Source organism: Bos taurus, chromosome 11 (assembly GCF_002263795.3).
Source record: "Bos taurus isolate L1 Dominette 01449 registration number 42190680 breed Hereford chromosome 11, ARS-UCD2.0, whole genome shotgun sequence".
NCBI lineage: Eukaryota > Metazoa > Chordata > Mammalia > Artiodactyla > Bovidae > Bos > Bos taurus.
Window position 1 is genome coordinate 37,035,010 of NC_037338.1, and position 27,631 is coordinate 37,062,640.

General features: G+C 38.5%; 1 protein-coding gene across 3 annotated transcripts; it reads left to right on the top strand.

Annotated features, from left to right (window-relative positions):
- Positions 1-168: 168 nt before the first annotated feature.
- On the top strand, positions 169-26,698 carry C11H2orf73 (chromosome 11 C2orf73 homolog). 3 transcript variants are annotated; one of them, XM_024999246.2, is made up of 5 exons: positions 169-329; positions 4,453-4,600; positions 11,929-12,082; positions 24,299-24,414; positions 26,179-26,698. In XM_024999246.2, exons 1-5 carry the CDS (start codon positions 304-306, stop codon positions 26,545-26,547), a joined length of 813 nt encoding a protein of 270 aa, XP_024855014.1. In that variant the 5' UTR covers positions 169-303; the 3' UTR covers positions 26,548-26,698. The 3 variants fall into 3 exon arrangements, with proteins under 3 accessions (XP_024855014.1, NP_001094753.1, XP_059747547.1); NM_001101283.2 differs by having other exon boundaries at positions 242-329; positions 4,453-4,660; positions 26,179-26,592; XM_059891564.1 differs by lacking the exons at positions 169-329; positions 4,453-4,600; positions 11,929-12,082 and adding an exon at positions 18,187-18,346.
- The last annotated feature ends 933 nt before the right edge of the window (positions 26,699-27,631 follow it).

Genomic DNA, 27,631 nt, shown 5'->3' on the forward strand with positions numbered 1-27,631 from the left:
GCCCGGCCGGATATAGGCAGCGGAGCTTGCAACGGGTCTGGGAAGTACACAGTCAGATCCAGCCAGCCACTCCCTCCCCATCACCAGCCTCACCCTCTCACTGCGGAGCCGACAGGGTTACTGCGCCTGCGCAGTCCTAGTCCCGCCACTCCCACGCTTTCCGAGGCCTTCTACCCAGTTTGCTGTCGCTTAGCAACGCACAAGTCACAGTCGCGGTTTCTCCGCGCGTCCCTTTCCTGGCAGGGTTTAGTCCATGGTTTTCCCCTGAGGCTCCTCATTGCCTCGAGTCAGACGTAGGAGCCCATGGAGGGAAAGGAGGATAAGCAGCAGTAAGTGCTGAGCATTGGTTTTCTATTTCCCCTTCCGAAAATGTTTTCTTCCCTGTGGGGAGGGTTAAGTGAGATCTGAAGGGTGTCTTCAGGCCATCAGGGCGTTTCCTCTGCCAATCCCCTTTCCTACTCTAACTTCTAGTATTGAGTGCAATAATACTTTTTAAAACGCACTGTTTACTGAGCGCCTACAATGTATCAGGCATTTTACATGCATTGCTTGGCCTAAAATTCTTGACACAATACCATCTTGAATCATCCATTCCTTCTGACATCTAATTCATTAGCAAATTCAGTAGGCTTTACCTTGAAAATAAATGCAGACTCCACCATGATCCAGCATCTCTACCGTCATTCCCACTCAAGGCAGCGTTCCGCGTGGTCTTTTTACAGCATAAATTTAGATTCCTGTTCATCCTTGGCTACTGCAGAGGAAAAGGCAGGGCTCCTACAATGGCCACTGGGGCCCACACAATGTGTCCTTTGCCTTCCTTGGCCTTGTCTGCACTTGCCTGCCTCTGACAGGGTTCTGCTCCAGCACTGAGGCCTCCCTGCTACATCTGCAGTAACTTTCTGAGTGTGGTCCCCAGAACAGCGTCAGCATCACCTGAGCACTTATTCAAAATGCACATTCTGGGGGGTGGGGAGAGGTTCCCCTCCTCTCCACAGATGCACCATATCAGAAACTCTATAAGAGCATGATAATTGGGTATTAACAAAGCCTCCAGGTGATTCTGATGGACCCTAAATTTTGAGAACTATTTAATCAAGCAGCTTGTTACAGCTTGTTATGTCGTGGAGCCAGGTTATTTGCTTCCAAAGTCTGTTATTTTTGTCTCTAAAATGGTGGTTCTCAAATTTCAATGTATATAAGAATAATAGGGTTTCCTGGGAACCTGCCCCAAAGATTGATTTGGTAGGTTAGGGAGGGGGCCCTTGAATTTGCATTTCTGACAAATTGACAACTGATGCCAGGGCTGCTACTCCAGGAACCTCGCTTGAAAAAGCACCATCCTAAGGTCAGGTACTTCTGCTGCAAAGCTTTGGCAGCTACAGTTCCCTTGCTAGAATGCACTCCCTCAAATACCCACTTAGCTCTCTCCCCTCTCTCCTTTCTTCATTGCCATCTTCATAATGCAGCCTCCACCTTATCTAAAAATGCCACCTACCTCCCATATACACGGACTTTCCCCCATTCCCTGATTTATTTTTGTCCTCAGTACTTAACAGACTATATACTTTACTTTTTATTTCTCAACTGCCTTCACCTCCTAAAATGTAAGCTCCGTTTGTTGCTTCTCTATCCTCAGTGCCTCAAACAGCACAGAGCATATAACTCATTTATTGAAAGAATGAATTATTTAATGTTATTCTCACATGTCTTATGATAGGTATTATTGTCCTTACCATGCAAAGAATTGGAAACCAAAGCTCAGATAGTAACTGGCAGAGCTGGGATTCCAACCCAGGTCTAACTTACTTCAGAGCCCACTAGTATTTTTAACCGGAGAAGGCAATGGCACCCCACTCCAGTACTCTTGCCTGGAAAATCCCATGGACAGAGGAGCCTGGTAGGCTGCAGTCCCTGGGGCTGCTGCGAATTGGACATGACTGAGCAGCTTCGCTTTCACTTTTCACTTTCGTGCACTGGAGAAGGAAATGGCAACCCACTCGTGTTCTTGCCTGGAGAATCCCAGGGACAGGGGAGCCTGGTGGGCTGCCATCTATGGGGTCGCACAGAGTCGGACACACTGAAGCGACTTAGCAGCAGCAGCAGCAGTATTTTTAACTGTGCTTTCTTTCTAGTAAGAGATAACTAAGAACTCCATATTTCACATTTATGAGTCAATCTAGAGCCACTCAGACCACAAATACTTAATAAAATGACTGCATCAGTATGTGAGCAAACAGCCATAGTCCTTTCCTTAGGGACCTGATTCTAGTACAAATGCACTTCTGGGTTACAACTATGAGAAGCAGATGGAAAAAACTGATGCCAGAAGTCTACGATGATAAATAATGGCCTTTAAATAAATTCATTTCTGAAAAGATAACAGGAAAAGCCTTTGAAGTGATTTACACTTAACCGGTAATCATTTTTTCCAAACCCTTCACAGAGAGCAACTTCTGTTGGGACACAGGGAACTGGAATCCAAGAGTCCTGAATATTGTATGTGTTCTGGGTGAGGGTTGGGTGTGTAACAGCTAACACAAAGCCAGAGTGACAAACAAGTCCAGCAGATTCACCAGAAATGTGTAGACAGTATAGTGGCAAGATACTTGTCTGGATGTTGGGTACATAATGATGAATGAAACCCAGTCATCACCTTCATGGAACTTAATGGCTTGTAAAGGACATTTTTGTAGTGCTTACTAGAACAACTAAACAAAAATAGGTACATAAATGATAAATCGTAGTTTGCGTTATGAAAGAAATCAACAAAGTACTAAAACAGAGAATACATGGTGTGGGAAGGGGAAGTCTAGGAAAAGCTTCTGGATTCTTTACCCACTGAGCCACTAGGGAAGCCCAAAAGCTTCTGAGGAGACGACTTTTCAGCTGGAGACCTAAAGGGTAATGAGTCAGGAGCTGTGCAGGGAGCTGCGGGGGGTCGGGGGGCGGGGCGGGCAGCAGATGCCCTGAGGGGAGAGGAGACCAGTGTGTTCCAGGAACTGAAGGTAGGCAGTCTGGCTGCAGAAGGGAAGGGAGAATGGCTTGAGTGGCTGAACAGATTAGCGGGAGCAGGGTCACACAGGGTCTCAGAGCTATGATAAGGATGAAGTGCTTTATCGTAAATGCAATGGAAAGCCATTGGGGCTGCTGCTGCGTCGCTTCAGTCGTGTCCGACTCTGTGCGACCCCATAGACGGCAGCCCAGCAGGCTTCCCATCCCTGGGATTCTCCAGGCAAGAACACTGGAGTGGGTGCCATTTCCTTCTCCAATGCATGAAAGTGAAAAGTGAAAGTGAAGTTGCTCAGTCGTGTCTGACTCTAGCGACCCCATGGACTGCAGCCCACCAGGCTCCTCCGCCCATGGGATTTTCCAGGCAAAAGTACTGGAGTGGGGTGCCATTGCCTTCTCCGCTGTAGTGCCACTGGAGGGTTTTAATTGGAAAAACTGACAAGATAGAAGGGACGGACTTGGCTTTGGTTTGAAGTAAGGTAGGGCCATGGACAAGGCTAAACAGAACTACTCACTTTCTCAATAAATTTCGAATATTATTCACTCACCTTCCATGGGTCAGGGCTTTGATTTTTTCCTACATAAAAAGTATCTAAACTCAATATTTTGTTCTTACCTTTATTTTTCAAGTATCTGAAATTTTTTAAAAAGCACCTTTTATAAAGTCTATTACTCATTTGAAAGGAGAAAAACTTTAATAAACTATTACTTTAAAATATTTTTATTTATAACATTTGAAAAAATCAGTAATTTTTATTTTTATTCCAGGGTAGTCATTAGAAGCAAAAAATGATGAGATTGAATTAGCTGTTCTGATGTCTGCACAGTGGTCTCTTACTGAAAAGATAAACAAGTGCTCATTTGGTAGCTTTTGTAACTCTGCTAGGTGAGCCTTTAAAATTAAACAGATGGCTTTGTCACCTCGTCCAGATGACTAAATTTACTACATAACTAACTTAAAGAAGATGAATTAAAATTAGCATGTGACATAGGCACCTGAATAAATACTGTAAACATGATTTGTAAGAATGATCAAATCACTACTCTTTCTTTACTCCAAGCAAATGTCTGTACACTGCATTGGTATAATAGTAATAAAGAATCATGATTAAAACAAATATCTTTATCTTTTATATGATTTCAAATGAGAGGATACCTTCTCAAATTTTAATTGCACTAGCCCCTAATATTTATTAATAAAGCCTAAATGATTATAAATGATTATAAATGATTATAAATGATTATAAAGCCTATATGATTATAAATATATATACTTTAAAATTTAAAATTTAAAAAATATAAAGCCTAAATGATTATAAATGATTATAAATGATTATAAAGCCTATATGATTATCAATCATATAAAATGATATGTTCATTGGAATGAGCACTGAAATGTTCATTGGAATAAAGGATATACAATTTAATTCTGTTTTTCAGACAGCATAAAATAGAAGATGCTGGTATACTGTATGTAACTGAAAAAGAAGAATTCAAACATGAAAAAAAACCTGGAAAAAGTATTCAACATTCAAAACCATGTGTTGGGAGAGGACGTGTATATTATGCTAAATTCATTAACACAAATGTAAGAACATGCAATGAACCAGTTCCCTACATAGATGTCAAAAAAGAGCCAGAAAATCAGGTTGGATTGATGTTCATTACATACAAATATAGATTTAGATTCAGAAATGTTTTGCAGGATCATTTTGTCACAGACTACTTAAAGGATGTGACATATCTCAGACTAATACTTTTTATAATCAAATAGTTAAAAGCAGTAATCTGGAACAATACTCGCAGATAATGTTTGCATACAAATGATGTGTGTGTTTATAGAAGGAATCCAAATAATTGTTTTTCTCAACTGGATCACAGTCACTCAGTGGTGCTTAGGGAGAGGAGGGGCTATTGAAGAAATCTCTTCTAAAATATTGTATGTGTGACAGATATTATAAAATTTTCCATGATACTCAGTAATTCAAATACTTTCTATAAAATAATAGCTACCAATTATTGAAAGTGTGCGATGTGCTAGGAATGAGCTAAGAGTTTCATATAAATTATATCCTTTAATCTGCACAACTATTTCTAGGAGATATTATTGGAAATAGTTTAGTGATAACATGCTCTAATATAGTAAATTAACATAACCTGAGATTACATAGTAAGCAAATGTCACAGTCACATTTCTGACCCAGGACTCTCAGTTTAGCCAAATCACACTTTCATTCACTATTATATTAAATATATTCCATTATCATTTTTTTACAATCAGGTTTGTTGAGGTTTATTGTATTAGTTTCCTATGTTGCTGTTAATGATTACCACAAACTTAAAACCATAGCTTAAAGGAACACAAAGTTATTCTCAACAGTTCCGAAGCTCAAAAGTCCACAGTCAGTCTCATTGGCCACCGGCAGAGCTGATTCCTTCACCAGGCTCTAAGGAAGAACCCACTTCCTTGTCTTTCCCACCTTCTAGAGGTTGCTGCATTCCTTGGCTCACAGACCCCTCTTTAAAGCCAACAACATAGCATCTTCAAATCTCTGACTGACTTCCCTGCCTCATTCTTCTAAGGACCCTTGTGATTATACTGGGATCCTTAGAAAAAAATAATCTGGGATAATCTCCCCTTTCCAAGATCGTTAGTCATAGCTGCAAAGCCCCTTTGCCATGTAAGGTTAGGTGTGCCTAGTCATGTCCAACTCTTTGCCACCCCATGGACTGTAGCCCACCAGGCTCCTCTGTCCATGGAATTTTCCAGGCAAGAACACTGCAGTGGGTTGCCATTTCCTACTCCAGGGAAGGTTAGGTGTAGTTTTGATTTAATTTAACATTTCAGTGGAGATTGCTTTTCACGAGCTCTCTTTACACAGATAACATCAACTACTCATGTCATGAAACAGCACACCATAGCCCTGTGTGTGAATGTGAAATAAATAATAAGATAAATAGATAAATAAAGTTTACCTTGGTTTTTAAAAATTAACTGGTTTATAGTAATAATGGCTTTAAAATGAATAAAGAAAATAAAGTTACCTAAATATTTAAATTGACATATATCTGTTATGTATTTTTTTAAGAAAATGTCTTTAGCATACCAGATTGGTTGACTTTACTTATTTGCAAGATTTTTAAATTAAATAATAAATTATATAGTTCTACATAGGGACATCAAATTGGTGATATTAGAAAAAGTAAAAACAAGTTTCAGCTCTGTTAGTTCCAATGAAAACTAACTTGGTTGTCTTATTGTTTTAATTATTGGTAAATATTGATATTTCAAAGACAATTATACTAGGTCAGTGTTTTACAAATTGTATTTTTTGGAGCACTAACCTTTGGCTATGTGCTCAACAAAATAAAGCTTCACACTCAAATATGCTGTGGAAAAGCTGTATTTTTATATACCCTTCTGAGAGCTTCACAATTCACATCAGTAGATAAAGGTTCTGGGAAATCCTGTGGTAAACTTGTTTAACTTGCTTATCTTTTTATTTGTCAAATCTATTTAACTATGGAAACCTCTTTTATATAATACTTAACATGCTACAGAACTAGTATTCCACAGAACACAATTCAAAGATAACTGTTGCCTTTTCCCAAAAATGGTGCCGAAGGCAAAGAAGGACGCCCCTGCCCCTCTCAAAGCTGAAGCCAAAGCAAAGGCCAGGAAAGCAGTGTTGAAAGGCGTCCACAGCCACAAACAAAAGAAGATCTGGAGGTCACCCCGCTTCCAACGGCCCAAAACACTGCGGCTCAGGAGGCAGCCCAAATATCCTTGGAAGAGCGCCCCCAGGAGAAACAACGCTGACCACTCACCACCCAGTCAGCTGTGAAGAAAAGAGAGGACAGCAACACGCTGGAGTTCACTGCGGCTGTCGAGGCCACCCAGCACCAAACTAAACAGGCTGTGACAAACTAAACAGGAGCTCTATGACATTGACATGGCTAAGCACGATACCCTACGCAGGCCTGATGGAGAGGAGAAGGTGCATGTTTGACTGGCTCCTGACATGCTGCTTTGCATGTTGCCAACAAAATTGGGATCATTTAAACTGAGTCCAGCTGGCTAATTCCAAATATAAAAGCTTTCACTATTAAAAAAAAAAAAAGAGTAACTGTTATTGAGCAAAGTATGAATTGCTTAAAGAGAGGTATTTCTCAGCATTCTTTCTGATCCACAACAAAATACAGAGGAATGTGGATACAATGTAACTCTAATAACAAATTTTTTAAAGCCACGGAGGTCTACTAAAAAACATATGATTATCTATGTGTAAGTTGTTGTCAAAAGTCTGTATTTCCCTAGGAATCCCTACAGTATAACGTTTTGTTCCACAGACAGCACCCCCATCACCACACTCCCATCATCACCAGCAGTCATCTTGGCCAGGCTGCTCTAGAGCTTGGCTTACCACCTCTAACATTCTCTTAACTAGTTTCTCCAAGATATCCCACTTGCTTTCACTATATCCCCCCAGGATTCTCCCTTAGTTTCTCAAAGAATGGAAGTAATTTTACTGATGCATTTTTGAAGATATTGGGATGACAGAAGTATAATGCAGAGATGGCCTCACAGTGGTTTCCAAGGGTAGCCAAGAGGCCTGCAGTACAACGGCTCTTGGGCATTCCAGGAGCCGGCATCATAGTGAGTCTTGTCATTAGGAATCGCCAGGTACCTTCCTACCATGGAGCCCCAGTGCTGGTCATCCTGGGGCAGGGACCCTGGGCTGGAAGGGAGGATTTCATCCTCTCTCTGGGTCCAAAGTTTGGGGAACAACTTTTTCTTTAGGCAAAACTCCCTCTACAATCTGCAGAATTGTGGTCTGACCCCCAAAACCTAAACAAAGCAATTACAGAGAGGGCCTTTTCCAGTCTCCTTTATCATAAATAACTCCACATCAGCCCCTCACAATCCAATGTAAGTGATTGTACACAGAGTGGTAAAGTTTTATCCTTAGTCCTCCCCTTCAGCATGTAGTAAAGGAAAGAAAATAAGCCTCCACCTTTACCTTTAATCTTTATAATCTGAGCAAATGCTTGGATCAAAAGGGCATGCATGTGTATCTGGGTGCATACATGTTTTCAGTCTTCTAGGAAGGAACCAGACTTTTGGGGCATAGGGCAAACTATCCAGAAAGAGAAAAGATTAAAAAAAGTTTTTGAACTGTAGGATTTCATTCTCGTGAAGTGAGGATTCATCCAAATGATGACACTAATCAGAACACTCACCAACTCCAAGGGTCTTAAAAACATCAATTACAACAGGAAAAATTGCTCATTATTTTCCTTATATGCATCTGTAAAACCAGAGAGACCATTTTGGTAAAATTCTAAATTCAAGTTTTCTTGAAAGGTGAATAATCTCTGCATTAAGGCTAGCTTTTGAGCTATACTCTGGTTTAAGGAAAAAAACTGAAGTCTACCAGACATAGTGGTTCACTCATTCCAGAGTCACTTCTCTAGTAACTTGGATATTAGCAAAATAAATTTCTGATCTACAGAAGATGATATAAAGAATATACCTTAAAACCTTATCATATGGCTTCCCTGGTGGTCCAGTGGTTGGGAATCTGCTTGCCAGGGTGAGAGACACAGGTTTGATCCCTGGTCTGGGCAGATTCACCCACTCCAGTGTTCTTGCCTGCAGAATCCCAGGGACGGGGGAGCCTGGTGGGCTGCCGTCTATGGGGTCGCACAGAGTCGGACACGAATGAAGCAACTTAGCAGCAGCAGCAGCAGCTGGGAAGATCCCACATACCGTGGAGCAACTAAGCCTGGGTGCCACAAGAGAAGCCACCACCACCTACTGAAACTAGAGAGTAGCTCTCAACTCGTTCACAACTAGAGAAAGCCTAAACACAGCAATGAAGAACCAGCATAGCGATGAAGCATCAATCAGCACAGCCAAAAAAATAAATAAAATAATAATAATCTTTAAAAAAACCTTATCATAGAAGATCTTTCTCAAGATATTTACTTAGAGCCTCTTTTTATTTTTGAGATAATTTAAATAACTTGGTGTTTGTCTGGCTTTGCCTTCCACAGCAGACTTGCGATAGCAGTGCAGCACAGAAATGAGAGGCTCACACCAATAGATGGGGGCAGAACCGGGTGCAGCTCTGCTACCTGGTGGAGATACACCTTGGAGAAGTTACTTCATCTGCCACCAGTTTCTCATCTGTACAGTGTGTGTACACACCTGGTAGAACTGGTACACACCTCAGCACCTTGTGTTGAGAATCAGGGAGAGAAGGCCTAGACCCTGGGACATAAGCACCACAGTAATCACAGAGTAGAGAAGAGCAAGAAGCAGGCACTCTGACAACAGTAAGACGAAACTATTTTGAGCCAGGGAGTTAGAAGATGCCATCTGTGTAGTGATCTGTTCTAGAATTCCTAGGATCCACATCAAGTAGTCTTTTTTGCAATTTACCTTTAAGTTCATTCTGAAAAATGAGGCATTAGCCGGTTTTTCCTACTTTCCAAAATTCTTTGATTTGTGCAAACGTATTCATTTTTACCTCTGGTTACAGGTTGTTACTGGCCCTCATTACCAGTTGCAAAGGGAGGTCTAACTCTTTCCAACTGTGCAGGGCTTAGTTCATGCACATGGTCTTTGGTCCACGTCCATCCTATCCTGTTTTGTTTTGTTTTGTTTTTAATCATTTGGGGGCTTCCCTGGTGGCTCAGTGGTAAAGAATCTGCCAGCCAATGCAGGAGACACAGGTTCAGTCCTTGATCTGGAAAGATCCCATATGCCACTGAGCAACAAAGCCCGTGGACCACAACTACTGAGCCTGTGCTCTAGAGCCCAGGAACTGCAACTACTGAACCCATGTTCTGCGACTACTGAACCCCGTGAGCAGAGGGCCCTCTCCAGAGCCCGTGCTCCACAACAAGAGAAGCCACCGCAATGAGAAGCCAGTGCACTGAGACTGGAGAGGAGCCCCTGCTTGCTGAAACTAAGGAAAAGCCAGCGCAGCAATGAAGACCCAGCACAGTCAAAAATAAACAAATAATTGAATCTTTGGGCCATGCCGAACAGCATGCAGGATCTTAGCTCCCCAACCAGGGAGCAAACCCTTGCCCCCTACATTGGCAGTGTGAAATTTTAACCCCTGGACCACCAGGGAAGTCCCCATCCCGTCTTTTCAGTTTGAAGATAACTTCTCTTAAGGAAGAACCTTGGATTGAATAGCTCTGACTTCAGCTCTAAGCAAGGTACACTACTCCAAATTCTAAGCCTTTCCGTGATTTCTTGCTATAACAGATTTCCTTCCCCAGAATACCCTACTTTTCCTTCCTTTGGTACTTTCGTAACTTTCTGCTATCTAAGCTTCTTGACAATCTCCTGACAAGACGACTCCATTAGAGTATGTTTTCTTTGAATCTGCTACTGTGCACCTTTTTATACATACAGGTCTCTTTGGAAATAAAGCTCAGTTGAAAGTTAACTCCCTGATATTGCCATATAGGTTTCTTTAGATGCCTCCTTCTTTTTTAAATCAATGCAGCTTCAATTGTATTTTCAGAATTTAACTTACTAGAATTTCATATTTATTGCCCTTGAATCATATTTTAAAGTCTCTGACTGTGCAATAACAGTTGATTTTTTAAAAGGATGATCTCTTCCTTTAAAGTCTCGGGTAGCTGTTTGAATATACCCAAGGTTATTCTCATTCTCTAATATCCAAGAACTCTGAGGTATCACAGCTCCCTTTTCCCAAGGTTCTCTTCTACCTGATCAACCAGATGAAAAATTTTTTAGTCAGTTCTAAGACAGAAGATCAGCCCTGGGTGTTCCTTGGAAGGAATGATGCTAAAGCTGAAACTCCAGTACTTTGGCCACCTCATGAGAAGAGTTGACTCATTGGAAAAGACTCTGATGCTGGGAGGGATTGGGGGCAGGAGGAAAAGGGGACGACAGAGGATGAGATGGCTGGATGGCATCACTGACTCGATGGACGTGAGTCTCAGTGAACTCCAGGACTTGGTGATGGACAGGGAGGCCTGGCGTGCTGCGATTCATGGGGTCGCAAAGAATCAGACACGACTGAGCAACTGAACTGAACTGAACTGAAGACAAGTAACAATTCACCTCACTGCTTTCTCAGCTTCTAAGAGATCAAATTATCAAATGGGCTAATGTAGAATCTTCACTTGCTTCATACTTAGGTCATGTTTTATTATGAAAAATTCAGTAACACTGGAGAAATTTCTGCTTAGAACAAAATTTTTCAAACTGAGTCATTAGTGAGTTATAAATCCATGTGAACTGCAACCAGCTTTATGAAATGAAAATAAAAAAGTAATATAATAGAAAAATAGCCAAATGCACTGCATGTCATAAAAGTAAGTATTGTTTTGTGAAACCTAGTTTTATGTGAACGTATGCAGTGGGTACTCTTGCATGACATAAAATGTATTCTGTGGTAGGGGTCATGGACTAAAAACTTTAAAAAACCATTATCTTAGATGATAATACATTATTTGTATGGCTGAAAGGAAAAGAACAGAATGTAAATTTTAGGTTAAATCATGTTTACTATGTTAATACATAGGCATACATGTGTACATATATATATAACAATAGTACAAAACATAGAAACATAACTATTCTGTTGATTTTTACCACTCCATCTGTGGATATAAGGTAGTTTAAGAACTTAGCTGCTGTATTTTAGCTAACAGTATGTGATAATGCATTTTTAGATGCCTTTTAAGAAATATAGCCTTTGTGAAAATACTCAATATATTTATTCCTAGATTTCAGAACTGTATTTTAGGACTAGAAAAATCCAGTAACTTGTTGAATCAAATTACTAAACATTCACAGACATCAAACAGCACATGAAAATATCTTATAATATCCAATGTTATGTTTCCATTTTCCTTCCCATGAAGGGTGACTGGTGGCCACATGGTAAAGGGCTGGAAAATCCCTTCCAACCACCTTATGACACTAAGAGCACCCAGAGGAGTGACTTTAAGAAGCCAACATGCCCATTGGTTTCTCCAGTCAAACACAGCAAGTTGCAAAAGCCTTCTTACGGAATAGGTAAGGTTAGCACGTCTCCATTGTCTTAAGTTACTGCTATCAAATTAAGATGTATTAGATGTGCTTTTACCTCCTGGGGAAAAACAGTCCTCTACAGGAGTTGAAAATATACATGCAGCAAGTGCAGCCCTTGACAAGTTTGTTTCTCATCCCTTCCTGGTGGACGATTTAGCTCTAAACATGTTTAATATAACATAATGAAAATTGTAATGATCATTGATAACACTAGTCTCCAAGTCAGAAATTTAGTGGCATTCTGCACATTATTGCCAGCAAACTTTTAAAACTGTAACTGTTAAAATAGGAGGCAACTCTAACAAGCAGTATTTCTCAAAGTGCACACTGAGGGACACTAGTTTTTCTGATGTTTATAGATACTGCTCAAAAAAAAAAAAAAACAGGGAAAAACTGAATTTAGAAAGTTAAACAGTTTTTGTCTTACTACAGAACTCTTAAAACCCTTATTCTAAGCATAAGCATAATAAATTTCCAAGAAGAGGAATGAAGTATGCTACGTTTGAATGTAAAAGACAACTTCATCCTTTTCAGAAGATCATCTACATGACTGGTATCTCACAAAACATAATTTAGGAAATACTGTTCTATACACTATTCATATATTTTGAGATCTAAAATTTGTTTTACCTGATGGCATCATTATCATATCTAAGTCTTTCACATTTATTCAATTTGTTTCTCAACCCAGTTCTACTCATCTCTGCCACAGGAGTAGGATTTTTTAGCAAGCCTTTTTTTTTTCCCCCACATTTACTAACTTACTTTTATCATAATAAGAAATGATTTCTATTTTTCTAAGCCAACTAAAAAAGTCTAGGTCAATTGACTGTACTGGTGAAATGAAGTAAAACATGGCTCCCTCCTCCCCCAAATGACTACCAAAAAAAAAAAAAATTCACTTGAGTCCTTTCACTTAAGTGAATTGTATTTGATCAATGACACTAATATCAATACATGTTTAGAGATAATAGTGCTTCACATTTTCAAGGCTGAGTGGCAGTTTACCATGGTCTGGGAAGAGCCTAGGTAATTACCTATAAAGAAAGAACCATTTCTGTTTTCTCTTGTCCCGAATGTGAATCTTCATCAGTATTAATTAACTAGAATACTTCCAATAAAAAAACTGCAGTTTATGTATGTTTAAGGGTTTATTTGGGAATACAATTTTTAATAATTCTCTTTTTTGACCCCATGGACTGCATTAGTAGCCCACCAGGCTCCTCTGTCCATGGGATTTCCCAAGCAAGAATACTGGAGTGGGTTGCCATTTCCTTCCCCATTTAGCAAGTCTTCAAGCCGGCATCAAGCTTGCCAGGAGAAGTATCAATAACCTCAGACATGCAGATGACACCACCCCTATGGCAGAAAGTGAAGAAGAACTAAAGAGCCTCTTGATGAAAGTGAAAGAGGAGAGTGAAAAAGTTGGCTTAAAACTCTACAGTCAAAAAAGATCATGGTATCTGGCCCATCACTTCATGGCAAATAGATGGGAAAATAATGGAAACAGTGACAGACTTTATTTTCTTGGGCTCCAAAATCACTGTGGATAGTTACTGCAGCCACAAAATTAAAAGATGCTTGCTCCTTGGAAGAAAAGCTAGGACAAATCTAAACAGCATGTTAAAAAGCAGAGACATTATTTTGCTGACAAAGGTCTGTATAGTCAAAACTATGGTTTTTCCAGTAGTCATGTATGGATGTGGAATTTAGACCATAAAGAAGGCTAAGTGCCAAAGAATTGATGTTTTTGTACTGTGGTGTTGGAGAAATCTCCTGAGAATCCCTTGGACAGCAAGGAGATCAAACCAGTCAATCCTAAAGGAAATCAACCCTCAATATTCATTGGAAGGACTGATGCTGAAGCTGAAGCTCCAATACTCTGACCACCCAATGCAAAGAGCCAACTCACTGGAAAAGATCCTGATACTTGGAAAGACTGAAGGCAGGAGATGGGGACGACAAAGGATGAAATGGTTGGATGGCATCACCAATTCAATGGACATGAGTTTAACCAAACTCGGGGAGATGGGGAAGGTCAAGGGAGTCTGGTGTGCTGCATTCCATGGGGTGGCAAAGAATCAGAAATGACTGAGTGACTTAACAACAAATAGAAGTACAGGATCAAGTCCAAACAAAAATGTATTTATTGAGTACCCTCTCTGTTCTCACCCTATACAAAAGTTCACAAGATACATATTAAATTTTCTGAACACAACAGTATGCAGTGAAGGATTGCTTTGAGGTCAACAGTTCCTCAGCTGTAGCCTTCTGGCCTCAGTGACTGGCCAGTCTAGTTAAGAATACAAAAAGCAGCTAGACTGAAGGTCAGATATTAGAAAATGGTCATATTTAACATGATTTCTACCTCAAGAGAGGCAATCAATAGGGAGGGCAAACCATGAGATAATCTATAACAATGGTGTCTCTTTTAGGAATGTAATAAAGTTTCCACTTCTAATTCAAGATGGTAGACTGAGCAGAAACATCTAAATCCCCTGCCTCCCACAACCCTATTACATGATACCAAAGCAGTCAACCCACAAAAGACCCATAAAAGTGAGAAGAATGAAAGGAAGAGCTTTCTGACATGTGAGGAGGAATGGAAGACTGTTGATGGATAAAAGACAGCAAAGAAGCAATAATCTAGAATATACAGAAGGAGACGCAACAAAGAAGAGACAATCTGCCTGAAAAAAAACAGAAGTGTCTGAAGGCTCAGCCAGGAGACAAAGCAAAATGCAAAGTGTGGAGGGAGAATTAGAGGGTTATTCAAATAACTTCTCCAGTCATGAGCACTGTACCCTCTCCCCACATTGGCTGCTAGAGTCCAGTGTTTCAGCCAGATGTCAACTACTACACTAGTTAGTTCAGTATTTCAAACTGGTCTTCTCTCCTATTCTTAACTTATGAATGGACAACCAAAGATTAGAATTATGCCAAATTATAAATTCTTTAGTTTGGAGCAAAAAGTCAAGAAAATATCACAGAGCATAAAAAAACAAAAACGTTAGAAAATATAAGAGAATAAAAACAAAATAGAGAATCATTCTTGGAGTTCCAACTCTTCTGGAGCTCCAGAAAAGAGTAAATATAAAAGAGAGAGAATTATCCACACATAACATTTATTGAAAGTGAAAGTGTTGGTCTCTCAATCGTGTCCTCAGGTCTCCTGCATTGCAGGCAGATTCTTTATAATCTGAGCCACCGGGGAAGCCCTAAACATTTATTAAGCAGATACTATCTGCCAGGTACTTTACGAACCTTCTAAATGTTAGCTCATTCAATTCTCACAGCAACATAATGGATGTAATATTAATAGTACAGGTGACACTAGTGGTAAAGAATCCGCCTGCCAAGGCAGTTCAATCCCTGGGCTGGGAAGATCCCTTGGAGCAGGAAATGGCAACCCACTCCAGTATTCTTGCCTGGAAAATTCCATGGGCAGAAGAGCCTGGTAGGCTACGTCACAGAGATTTGGACACGACTGAGTGACTGAGCACAATACTATTAATATTCTCATTTTTCAGATAAGAAACCAGAGTTTAAGAGTTTAAAAAAAATAATTTTCCCAAGGCTACACAGCAAAAAACTGGTGTCTGAACTCACTCGGACTCTAGTACCTGTAAAAATAACCAGTACTTGGACTTCCCTGGCAGTCCAGTGGTTAAGATTCTGCACTTCCACTGCAAGAGACACAGGTTAGATCCCTCATTGGGGAACTATAAGATCCCATATGCCATGCAGCAAATATTAAATTAAAAATAACCAGTATTCTACACAGCCTCTAAAATAATAATAATTTCCCAATTAAAAGAAAGCCACTGAAAGAGTCCACTGAGTACTTCAAAATATGAAGGGAAAAAAAAAAGAGACACACCTACACATCACTATGAAACTGTAAAACCACAATTATAAAAAGATTCTAAAAGTTTCCATTAAAAGAAAACCAAGTCACCACCTAAAGAATAAGTATATGGAATTAACACTGCTGGAAGAGCACAATGGAGTTAATGTCTTTAAAGATCTCAGGGGAAATCATTTTTAACCTAGCAAAGAGGATTCTATTTGACATGTACACTAGAACTTTTAACCCCTAGTGGCACCGGGCATTGGATCAAATGAGAAAGAAATGTAGTACTAGCACAATATTTGGTCATTAAATGAACAAAATTCATATAATTGTTAATATACTGTAAATACTATATAGTAGTCTTCAACTTTCAGCATCACTCTATAGACACAACATAGAAAATTTAACACTTCCCTGGTGGCTCAGACTGTAAAGAATCTGCCTGCAGTGCAGGAGACCCAGGTTCAATTCCTGGGTTGGGAAGATCTCCTGGAGAAGGAAATGGCAACCCACTCCAGTATTCTTGCCTGGAGAATTTCATGGGCAGAGGAGCCTGGCAGGCCACAGTCCATGGGGTCACAAAGAGTAGGACACAACTAAGCAACTAACACAAACACACAGATCAGACACTACCTACTTATCGCCTGAAAGTCATGTTTGTTTCAGAACCAAGTACACAGGCGAAGATTGGTTCTGAAATAAACATGACTTTTAAAGAGTATTCTCTACCTTCTTGGTCTGAGTTATGTACTCCTTCTCTAAATCCCCATACCATGATATCAGGACCAGCAGGAGATAAAATCGGTAGATCTGGCAGGTCAAATAGGATCATGTAGACCACAGCAGAGTTTGAAATGTATTCTACAAACAATGAGAAATAACTGGAGGCTCTAAACGGGGAGAGTGATATCATTTATGTTTTAAAAAGATCCTTCCAAGGATCTGAGTTTTTTTTTTTTTTAAGTAGTTTTTTCTAGAAGACATTCAAAGTTGTATGCTTTAGAAAAGACTTGCTAAAAGGTCATTCACTAACTTAAAAATGCTAATTACGAGTGGGTAAAATAACTATAAAAGAAGAGAGAGAGCGAATTTTTTAAATCTTGAAGGACGATGTACTCATTTTCCTTCAAAAGCTTCCTTAAGTTTCCATTCTGTGATGCATCAGGGTGTGGTTTGTACAAGAAATACAAAGTGAAATTCCAAACAGACACTTCCTCAAAGAAAATGCCTTTGTACTTCAATAAAATTTTGGTAAATGGACTGCTTAAAATATCTAGATATGGTTTCATCATTGACTGTGATTCTTTGCCTTTATTGACTTTTTTGTGAGCTAACCAGTCGGTCCCAATACTTTCTCTGGGAGCAGCTATTTCTTCTCTGGTTCAAGAAGGGACGTTGTGGAAGACGAGACAGAGAGACAGGCTTTGTTCTAGGATGAACAAGCAGGACCTGGCCATTTCGTAAAGGAACAACCATAATCACTGTCTATAGGTCTGTCAGTTTTCTCAAAGAGGAATCCTCCAAGCTCTGCCTGGAGTAGGGGAGGGTGCAGCTTCAACTTGCACCACTTTGCACGCTCCTGGCCTCAGAAGCATCTGATGCCAAACACTGGGGCAGGAACTAGATTAATTTTCACCCCACCTCCTCCTCCACAAGCACTTAGCTTCCAGTTTTCTGGGATCTACTCAAGTCAACTGCCACTTATCCATCTGCTTTCCAACCTCCAAATTTGTTAGTATCTTTGCTCATATTTAGTTCTCTTTTTTTTCCTTAAGGCTTTAAGACATTTTAATTTCTTTACTATCACTGTACTATCTTTTTCCTCTTTCTGTCTCTTCCTCTCTCTCTCGTTCTTTTATTGGTATTTCTCATTGCCAAGATCATTACTATATTCCAGGTCCTACCACTATGCCCAGACTCAACAATTATTTATTAAGTTAAATGATAATTCATATTATTCAGTAGATTATTTATTTTAAAGTCATAATATAACTTAAACTAATAACATAATATAAACCTGCAATTTATTCATAGTTTAGATGGTGTTTGGATACTAGATGAGAATGATTTTAGTTTATGTAACATTTTACAATGTGTATATAAACCAGTCTGTATGTCAGATTTTTAACATATATATACATGTGTACATGTTTATATATATTCATACAGACAGAAAATGTGTATATCAACATGCTTTACTAACAAAAGTCATCTCATAGTTATTCTTTTCCATCAGCCCACTTAATTACGCATGGCTTTTGGCATTTTAGTAATGTCATCTTGTGCTGATAATGAAAGTGCCCTTTATGTCTTGTACCACCACACAATTTCCTGGCTGCCACCCATGGTCAGTTCAACAAATGGCTATACTCCATCATATCCCAGTTGCTGTAGGAGTAAGTGTTCGCTTTTGGTTTTATATAATAAAACTTTATAAATTGGAAAGGCTGATCTAGTTTATAAGGGAGGTGTTTTGAACTTAAATGAAATTTTGACTGGTTATAAATTACTTGATATTTTAACATTCTTGCAAATTCAGATACAGTGCTAAAAATATTTTTCTAAAATAGGTTTTAGTTTGTGTTGCTTCTTTTGTATCAAGGTATAACAATGATTTCTTGCTATAATTGTATCCAAGTTTCTTTTTTTTCCACTGTATTTTGAAAATCTGTACTGTTGTTTTTACATTAATAATCTTTTATTTAAGATGAAAATAAATCCTACTTTGAAGAATGGGGTTTCTAATAGAAAAATTATACTGAGGAATGCTTTCTTAAGTAGATACAAACAAAAAGTTTAGAAAAATTTTCAAAGTAAAAACTGCTAAGTTCCCATTAATATGAGGAGCAAGTTGTGTGCTTGAACAAATCCTGCCTTTGTTGATAAAATATAGATGGCTAGACACCAACTTGTTTGGAAAGTTCCTATTTTAATTAGAAGTTTCCAAGAAACAGAGAGTGGATTTCAAATATTTTTCATAGACTTTGCCTTACTTTTGGAAGCCTCATCTAACAAGGTTTCTTTTAAGTAATTATTTTGGGTCCAGTTTGAATTCTTAAGTAACCACTAAGAACTTGAATATCTTCTTTGATGTTTTCCCACTTAGATGATCTTCACTATTGTGGGCTTCTTTTAAAATCTCATATATTTGCATAAATGAATATGGTAGTTATGTCTACTTTTAATAATGTCTGGGTAAGGAACTTCTTTCTGTACTCTAGATTGCCTTCCCTGCCCCTTTATAAGTCTCCATGAAGATATTTTTTAAAGTTACTACTTTTAAGATTCTGGGAGGTCTTATATAAAAGATGATTTATTTTAATTGATTCAATTAACTTCCTTCTGAAGTCTTTCTGGCTGTTATCTGCCTAACAAGTCACTCCAACATTTAGTTGCTTAAAACAACAATTATTTTATTTGCTCATGATTCTGCAATCTGGGCTGTGCTCAGCTGGGCAGTTCTTTGGCTGGTCTTATCGGTGGGCACTTAAGTGGCTTAATTTAGTTGACAGGTCATCTGAGGACTGGACTCAGCTAGGATGCTGGAATGATTGGGCCTCTCCTTCTGCATTTGGTCTCTGAATGTGGTTTCTCTAGCAGTGTAGATGGACTTCTTACATGGCAGTTCAGGGCTCTCAAGAATGCAGTGTTTTCTTAAACTTTATGCCTGGAACTGGCATGATATTGCTTCTGCCTCATCCTATTGACTGAAGTTAATCACAAGTCCAGTTCACATTCACAGAGGGACTGTGCAAGGATGTGAATACTGGAAGGCCTGATTCTTTGGAGCCATCAATGTAACACATTAGTTCAATGTCTTTAAATAGTTCTTTCCATTAGAATTTAGGAATGGCCAACTCTTCACCTCTCTTTGAAAATGTCTAAACTGAATTGCCCTCACTCTTTAATGAATGAAAGTATAGCTGGATATAAAATTCTAGATCCATAGTTACTTAGCTTTTACACCAGGAAGGTATTATTCCACTGTCATCTGGATTCTATTGTTATGTCAAGTGTACAAGTGAACCAGTTGTTAATCCTTTGAAGGGCTCATGTTTCAGTAGATCTTTTTTGTTTTAAGGGAGTTTTTGTGTACAGAAAGAGTTTATAGTTACTTATGATTTAAATTAATATTCTAGTTTTAACATTATAAATTTAAAGATATTTCTTTCCTTAAGCCTTTAATTTTTAAATATAATAGTAGATAGTAACTTTCACTTATTCTTTGATGTTTAAACTCAAGTTGAACATAAACCTTAGGCACATAAGGGTTTAAACATAAACCTTCTTGATTTATTTCTCTTCGTGAGTTCTTCCTCTAGAAATTTTTTGAAGTGATCTGTTTTACAGGGAAATATTCTGAGGCCTTCTATGCCTCCAAATATTTTTTTTCTGGCTTCATAATTAAATGGCAGTTTGGCTGGATATAGAAAATCTAGGCTTAAAGATTTTTCCCTTTAATATTTAAAAAATATTAATGTTATCATGTGTCCAATGTTGTTGTTATCAAGTTTGATATAAATCTGCTTCTTACTCTTTTGTAGGTAATCTACCTCTCCTCTTTGAAAACATTTAAAATTTTTTCTTCGTCTCACATGACTTTAAATTTCTCTATAAAATGTCTAAGATAAGTTTTTTTTTCTTTATCTACCATGCAGGATTTGGAGGAGTGTGAGTCAAATTAGAGATCTAGGGTGCAAAATGTAAGGAGGCACTCACTCCCAGCATTGTGCAAGTGCCTCCTTAAATCTGCATCCCATGGGCCTCACCTGCTCCATCTTACTTCTCACCCTGCTACCTGTTTGCTAATCTGTGACCCGTTTCAATCTGAGGCCTCTGGATTTTAATTCTGATATATTTATCATCCTTACTTTAAACATTTCATTTTCTGTCTTCTAGATTTCCTGAATTCTAGTATTGGTATTTTATCATCCATGTCTCTTAGCTTTTTAATTTTTATTTTTTTAACCTTTCCAGATGTCTTCTAGGAGAGCATCTCAGTCTGACTTTCTAGTTCATAAATGTTGTTATTTATCTCATCATTTCCACTTAAACTATTAATTTTTCATTTCTAATATTTTACATGATTCTTTTTTATGTTCTCATTCTTGCTTTATATTAATACCTTCTATATCTTTGAGGATATTTGTTATGCTTATTCTATTCTTGGTGCATAGGTTCTAATAATTCTCCTTCACATAATATATGTTTTAAATTTTGTTGTCTTTCTTTTACAGTGTCTCTCTAGTTTAACTTTAGGTCATATTCCACAAGGGGAATTATCAAGCTCTGTGAGGGCAAGGCTAAAGACCAGAGCTTGGATTTTGTGCCTCCCAGTGAATTTAAGGCAAGAAGACGAAGGTCAGGCTGGGCCAGCTGTACGTCAGGCCCCACAAAACCAGTTTTGACCATCTCTATTTTCTGTCCCTACTAAGACCAATGCTCTAGTCAGGGCTCCACTCCCTTCTCCTTTAAACTCCTAAAAAGAGGCATCACTGAGAGAAAGCTCTTGATGTTTTTAATCCACCAGCACTGACAGTTGCTAGGGGAATGCTGGAGGAGGAAATGCCCAAGAGGGCTGCATGCGTCCATTTTCATCAGCTCCTTACCCTGGAGGGATTTCTGTGCTGTTTCAATGATGTTACTAAGTCGATAACAGATGGCGAGACTGTTGCTGCCAGTTTCTGCTGCCTTCAGGCAAATAGTGATCTTCCTAAGGTAAGGTATGGGAAAGTCAAGAGCAGATTTGAAAAGCTCTCTTCAACCTATTCTCCACTGGCTATTTCTGATCTCCCTATCCTCCAGCCCAAGCTGCCACCAACCCTTCGTACCGGTTTACTAAACTCTTTAGTTTTCTCACAGTCTTTTGATAGTTCATTGGATTCATGCTTGATGGTTTCCCTTTTGTCAGGATACGAAAGAGCTCTCCTGCTGCCTAACTTGGAAATCCCTTTCTAATTTGGTCCATCATCCTGGAGACATTATAGACACTGTCCTTAATCCTCACAGCTCTGAAAGGGAAGTATTATTATCCTCATTTTAGAGACAGAAGTGATTTGTCCAACGTGACACAGGTGGGATATGTGGGAGAGCTGGAATTTGAAAACACGTCTATCTCTTCCCAAAGCCCATGCTTTGGATACTCCATTGACCCCACCTAATTAATGCCTCAATTTAGAAGAGCTTCATTTTATTCACAAAGTTATCAGACTATGTTCCTGGAAACACTGACATTCTGTGAGCTGCACTGTGACATTTACCCCAAAACTGACAGTCTTTTCCAAATTGGTAGAAAAATATGTTATGGTTAGGATTTTCTCCATTTAGTCGTTGTCCACAAATTTTTGTTAAATTTTTGGCACCTGCTCTCTTTTGTGTGATAGCAAATCCTAAAGGAAAGGTAATGATTAGGTAGAAAATGAGTTTTGAGTATCTGATCTCAATTAGAAATCAAGGAAATGTTATCAATTAGCATTTTTTCCTGGTAGTTGGAAAAGAATGCCATCTCACATCATGTAATACATAAATGTTTGAATGCTTCATTCCTGCTAGTAAAATTAGTTTATATTAATGTCTGACTATTGAATTGAATTTGTGAATATTTAATAAATGTAAATTTACTAACATTTTTCCTTTTTATATGCACTCCCTAATTTTAAAGGCATGTTTTTTTAAAAATTAAATTTTATTTTTTAATAGTGAATACATGCATATGGTACAAAATTCAAATGGCACATTAGGATGAAGAGTGAAAGTGAATCCACCTTTCTCCACCTCCATCCTCCAGTCAGCTAACTCCTTCCTCCTGCAGCAACCACTGTTATCAGTTTCTTGTTATCACTCCATAGATATGGTAGTGATATGTATGTAATTACCTCATGTATGTTTTTTTCTATAAAAAGAAATTTTTTTAATTAATGTATTTATTTTAATTGGAGGCTAATTACTTTACAATATTGTAGTGGTTTTTGCCATACATTGACATGAATCAGCCATGGGTGTACATCTGTTCCCCATCCTGAACCCCCCTCCCACCTCCCTCCCCATCCCATCCCTCAGGGTCATCCCAGTGCACCAGCCCTGAGCACCCTGTTTCATGCATCGAACCTGAACTGGCGATCTGTTTCACATATGATAATATACATGTTTCAATGCTATTCTATAAAAAGGAGAAATTTTTAATTTTTTCCTTGACAGAATTTTATGTCACTAAACTGGGTGTTACTCTGACTCCTTATATAACAGTGTGTGCTAAAAGCAGAAATAAAGTGAGTTTTAAAAATTAAAAAATTTTAACATTGAGAGTCCAACATAATGAACCCCTACATAGATAGCTATTACCCACATTAAAAGATTATTTTAAAGTGATTTTTAGAGAGCTTAATACTCTTGCAAATTTTCAGAGCCTCTGTAATGGGAAATGAAAAGAATTATGTGTTCAACTGTAGGTGCAACAGCCCTGGAATCTTCCAGTTCATCTGTCAGCGCTATCTGAGAGCAATTTGTGCATAAATTTCTCAAAACCTTTCTAGTAGTAAAAAAAAAAAAAAAAAACAACAACAACAAATAAATTGTACTTATGCTTTTCCTAGCACTTTGGTTGGTATATGTACAAGAAGCAGATCTAACAGTAGGTTTTTAAAAGCCATCAAAGCTATGGTTTTTCCAGTAGTCATGTATGGATGTGAGAGGTGGACTATAAAAAAAGCTGACACCAAAGAATTGATGTTTTTAAACTATGGTGTTGGAGAAGACTCTTGAGTGTCCCTTGGACTGCAAGGAGATCAAACCAGTTAATCCTAAAGGAAGTCAGTCCTGAATATTCATTGGAAGGATTGATGCTGAAGCTGAAACTCCAACAATACTTTGGCCACCTGATGCGAAGAACTGACTTAAAAGACCCTTATGGTGGGAAAGATTGAAGGCAAGAGGAGAAGGGACAACAGAGGATGAGACAGTTGGATGGCATCACCAACTCAAGACATGAGTTTGAGCAAGCTCCGGGAGCTGGTGATGGACAGGGAAGCCTGGTGTGCTGCAGTCCACGGGGTCGCAGAGCTGGACACAACTGAGGGACTAAACTGAACTGCACTGCATTAATATTAGCTTTTTAAATTACTAGCAATTCCACATGTGGGGCTAATTTGGTTGTTTTGATTTGGTTCTTCTCATAAAGAAAGAATGATAAATCTATCATAGTATTATTTAGATGTGTTTAGGTAACCTTGCATACTTAAAACAATTTAGTTTCATTTGCATTTTTTATAAAGCAAAATATTATAAATACTTATGTTTCCATATACAAATCTAATGTATCCTGACCTTTACAAAATCTTTTTCCCCCTTAGTTCCACTTGTCTCTCCTGATGCATCAGCAGAACTTCAAAGGAACTTTAAAGAACACATCTCCTTTATACATCAATATGATGCCAGGAAAACACCCAATGAGCCCATTCGGGGAAAGGTGAGACAGTGTTTAGAATCAATTATTTAATAGTTTATGATGGGTGATAGATTTATGCTAGAACTCCAAGCCTTTTCAAGTCACAATCATCTTTCTCAAAGTTGATTTAAACAAACTAATATGGTTATTAGGAGGATGAAAATCTTAAACACATGTCATAATCAAAACTAAAGAATGATGTCATCATTTTGGATCACAATATTTGGAATTTGGTTCAAATTAGTAAAATCATTCACTTAACGTAAAGCAAGTTCCAAATAGGAAAAGGAGTACATCAAGGCTGTATATTGTCACCCTGCTTATTTAACTTATATGCAGAGTACATCATGAGAAACACTGGGCTGGAAGAAGCACAAGCTGGAATCAAGATTGCTGGGATAAATATCAATAACCTCAGATATGCAGATGACACTACCCTTATGGCAGAAAGTGAAGAGGAACTAAAAAGCCTCTTGATGAAAGTGAAAGAGGAGAGTGAAAAAGTTGGCTTAAAGCTCAACATTCAGAAAACGAAGATCATGGCACCTGGTCCCATCACTTCAAGGGAAATAGATGGGGAAACAGCGGAAATGGTGGCTGACTATTTTGGGGGGCTCCAAAATCACTGCAGATGGTGATTACAGCCATGAAATTAAAAGATGCTTACTCCTTGGAAGGAAAGTTATGACAAACCTAGATAGCATATTAAAAAGCAGAGATATTACTTTGCCAACAAAGGTCTGTCTAGTCAAGGCTATGGTTTTTCCAGTGGTCATGTATGGATGTGAGAGTTGGACTGTGAAGAAAGCTGAGTGCCAAAGAATTGATGCTTTTGAACTGTGGTGTTGGAGAAGACTCTTGAGAGTCCCTTGGACTGCAAGGAGATCCAACCAGTCCATTCTAAAGGAGATTAGTCCTGGGTGTTCATTGGAAAGACTGATGCTGAGGCTGAAACTCCAATACTTTGGCCACCTCATGCGAAGAGTTGACTCATTGGAAAAGACCCTGATGCTGGGAGGGATTGGGGGCAGGAGGAGAAGGAGACGACAGAGGATGAGATGGCTGGATGGCATCACTGACTCGATGGACGTGAGTCTGAGTGAACTCCGGGAGTTGGTGATGGACAGGGAGGCCTGGCATGCTGCGATTCATGGGGTCACAAAGAGTTGGACACGACTGAACGACTGAACTGAAAGCAAAGCAATTTGATAACTTTTTGATGTGTGTAGCAGGGGGATGCATATCAGGTTTATAAATTGAAACAGTAATGTAATAGCCAATTGCTGGATTTTTTTTAACCAACTACAGATGTTTGTTTTCATATTTCACAATGGCTAATAATAACATTTCACAACAACTATTAGTTGTTGGAACTAATAGATGTTTGCGATGCAATCATAAATCCTTAGGTCTTTAAACCGCAGTTTCTACTGTTTCCATAGCAACCCAAAGAGCAAGAAAGGAAATTTGATATGAATAGTCTCATACAATCCAAATGACAGAAAAATTGAGAATGAGAGGTAATGAGATGTTCTTCTGACTTTGTTTTTTCTTTCCTGTTCATTTTCTGGTGCACCTTTGTTCATACTTTGTTTGAATGGTTCACCAATAATTATTATGCTGCTGCAGTCTACAGTTTCAGACTAAGGTGACAGCTAATGAACAGGCAGAGAAGTAAGAGCCTGTTTCAACCAGGACTTGAGCTAATACATGAACTCAGGTCACAGCTGCGTCTTCCAGCAACTTGTGTGCCCTGGTTAACATCAACTTTGTTTTCCTTTCCAGAGACATGGAGTTTTTGTGCAGACAGAGATAAAACCAGGGAGTAGGCCAACAGTTCCTGAGAGAACAGAGGTATTACTGAATGCTTCAGGGTCATGCTCATCAGAACAGTCCAAAAAAACAGAGAAAGGAAACTCAGCGGAAAGCAAAATGATCTCACCCGGTCTCTGCCGACAAAATTCCCAGGAGTTGTTAGAGACTAAAACTCACTTATCAGAAACAGACATCAGAGTGGCAGCCAATGCCTCCCTCAGAAGGCCTGAGAAAAGGGAGAAGACTGCAAAAGTCTTTCAAATAGCTGTAGTAAATGCTCTTCTCACCAGGCATGATCCTTTAAGTCCACCAATAAAAAGTCAAGACAAATCAGGATAAATTACCTTCTTCAGAAAAAAAAATAAACCTTTGAATGTACAGAAATTTCAGAATCGTCATACAGGCCCTCACATTTGTTTTTTCTTTGATCAATAACCTCAAAAATTACAATTTGGGAAAATGAAAAAGGGATAATAAACTACACCAAAAATTCAAGTGTGGTCTTCAATGAGTGATAGACATGAGACATATTTCTATGTCATATTTATAAATATAACAACTTTGTTTTGTACAACAATGGATGTAATTAACAAATATGAGAGGCTTTGTTAGATAGTCGTTAATCATGGCTTTAGAATCAAACTGGGGTTGAAATTTTGGCTCCAGCACATATAAGCGATGTGACCTTGGATAAATTACTTAACCTCTCTAGAAGTCAGTTTCCTCATCTATAAAATTAGGATAATAGCAACTTCATAAGGATATTAAGCATGAGATCATGCACACTGATCAGTGATCAATGTAACCACATCATCACTATTACTATAAATAAAATTTAAATTTAAGGATAACATTCTCCCATATGCTTGAATTTTCCTCCTTATTCTAAAATTTTGAACCCTTTTATGCACAGTTAACAGTGTGAAAACTACAAACATTCCTCCCAGTAAAAGATACACAAACATACCCACTTAATTCAAAGGCATGAATACCTAGAATATCAAAATATTTCCTAAACTGATTTCTATTTTACTTAAATTATTTCTAGCACTAACTCACTCTTTGCCTTTTTGGCTCAGTTTGGTATGGTTAATTCTTCCAGTTATTCTCTTTGATACATTTTGTGCCAAAAAATGTATCTATTATAAGCTTGTTGTATTGGTGTGTTGTGTTGCACACAAGTGGAAGTAGGTAAAGTATTCCTCTGATGCTTAAAAGAGTATTTACGTACACAACAACTTTCCAGGGGAACTTATCAGTTGCACTCTATTATCTATAGTACTGGTAAGACTCTAGGTATATCTTTATTCCCTCACTAAAGACATTTTAATAGACTGCAAACAACCAAATGCCATTATTAAATATTTGTGTATTGGGGACTTCTGCTTCTTACAACATGGCAAATTAAACCAAATAGTGAATC

What these genes read in the sequence shown, in the direction of transcription:
- C11H2orf73 (NM_001101283.2), top strand. Translation starts at nt 304, where the DNA reads ATGGAGGGAAAGGAGGATAAGCAGCA. An exon ending in AAAAAGAGCCAGAAAATCAG is followed by an intron (nt 4,661 to 11,928) that starts GTTGGATTGATG and finishes CTTCCCATGAAG; the next exon opens with GGTGACTGGTGGCCACATGG. An exon ending in ATGAGCCCATTCGGGGAAAG is followed by an intron (nt 24,415 to 26,178) that starts GTGAGACAGTGT and finishes TTTCCTTTCCAG; the next exon opens with AGACATGGAGTTTTTGTGCA.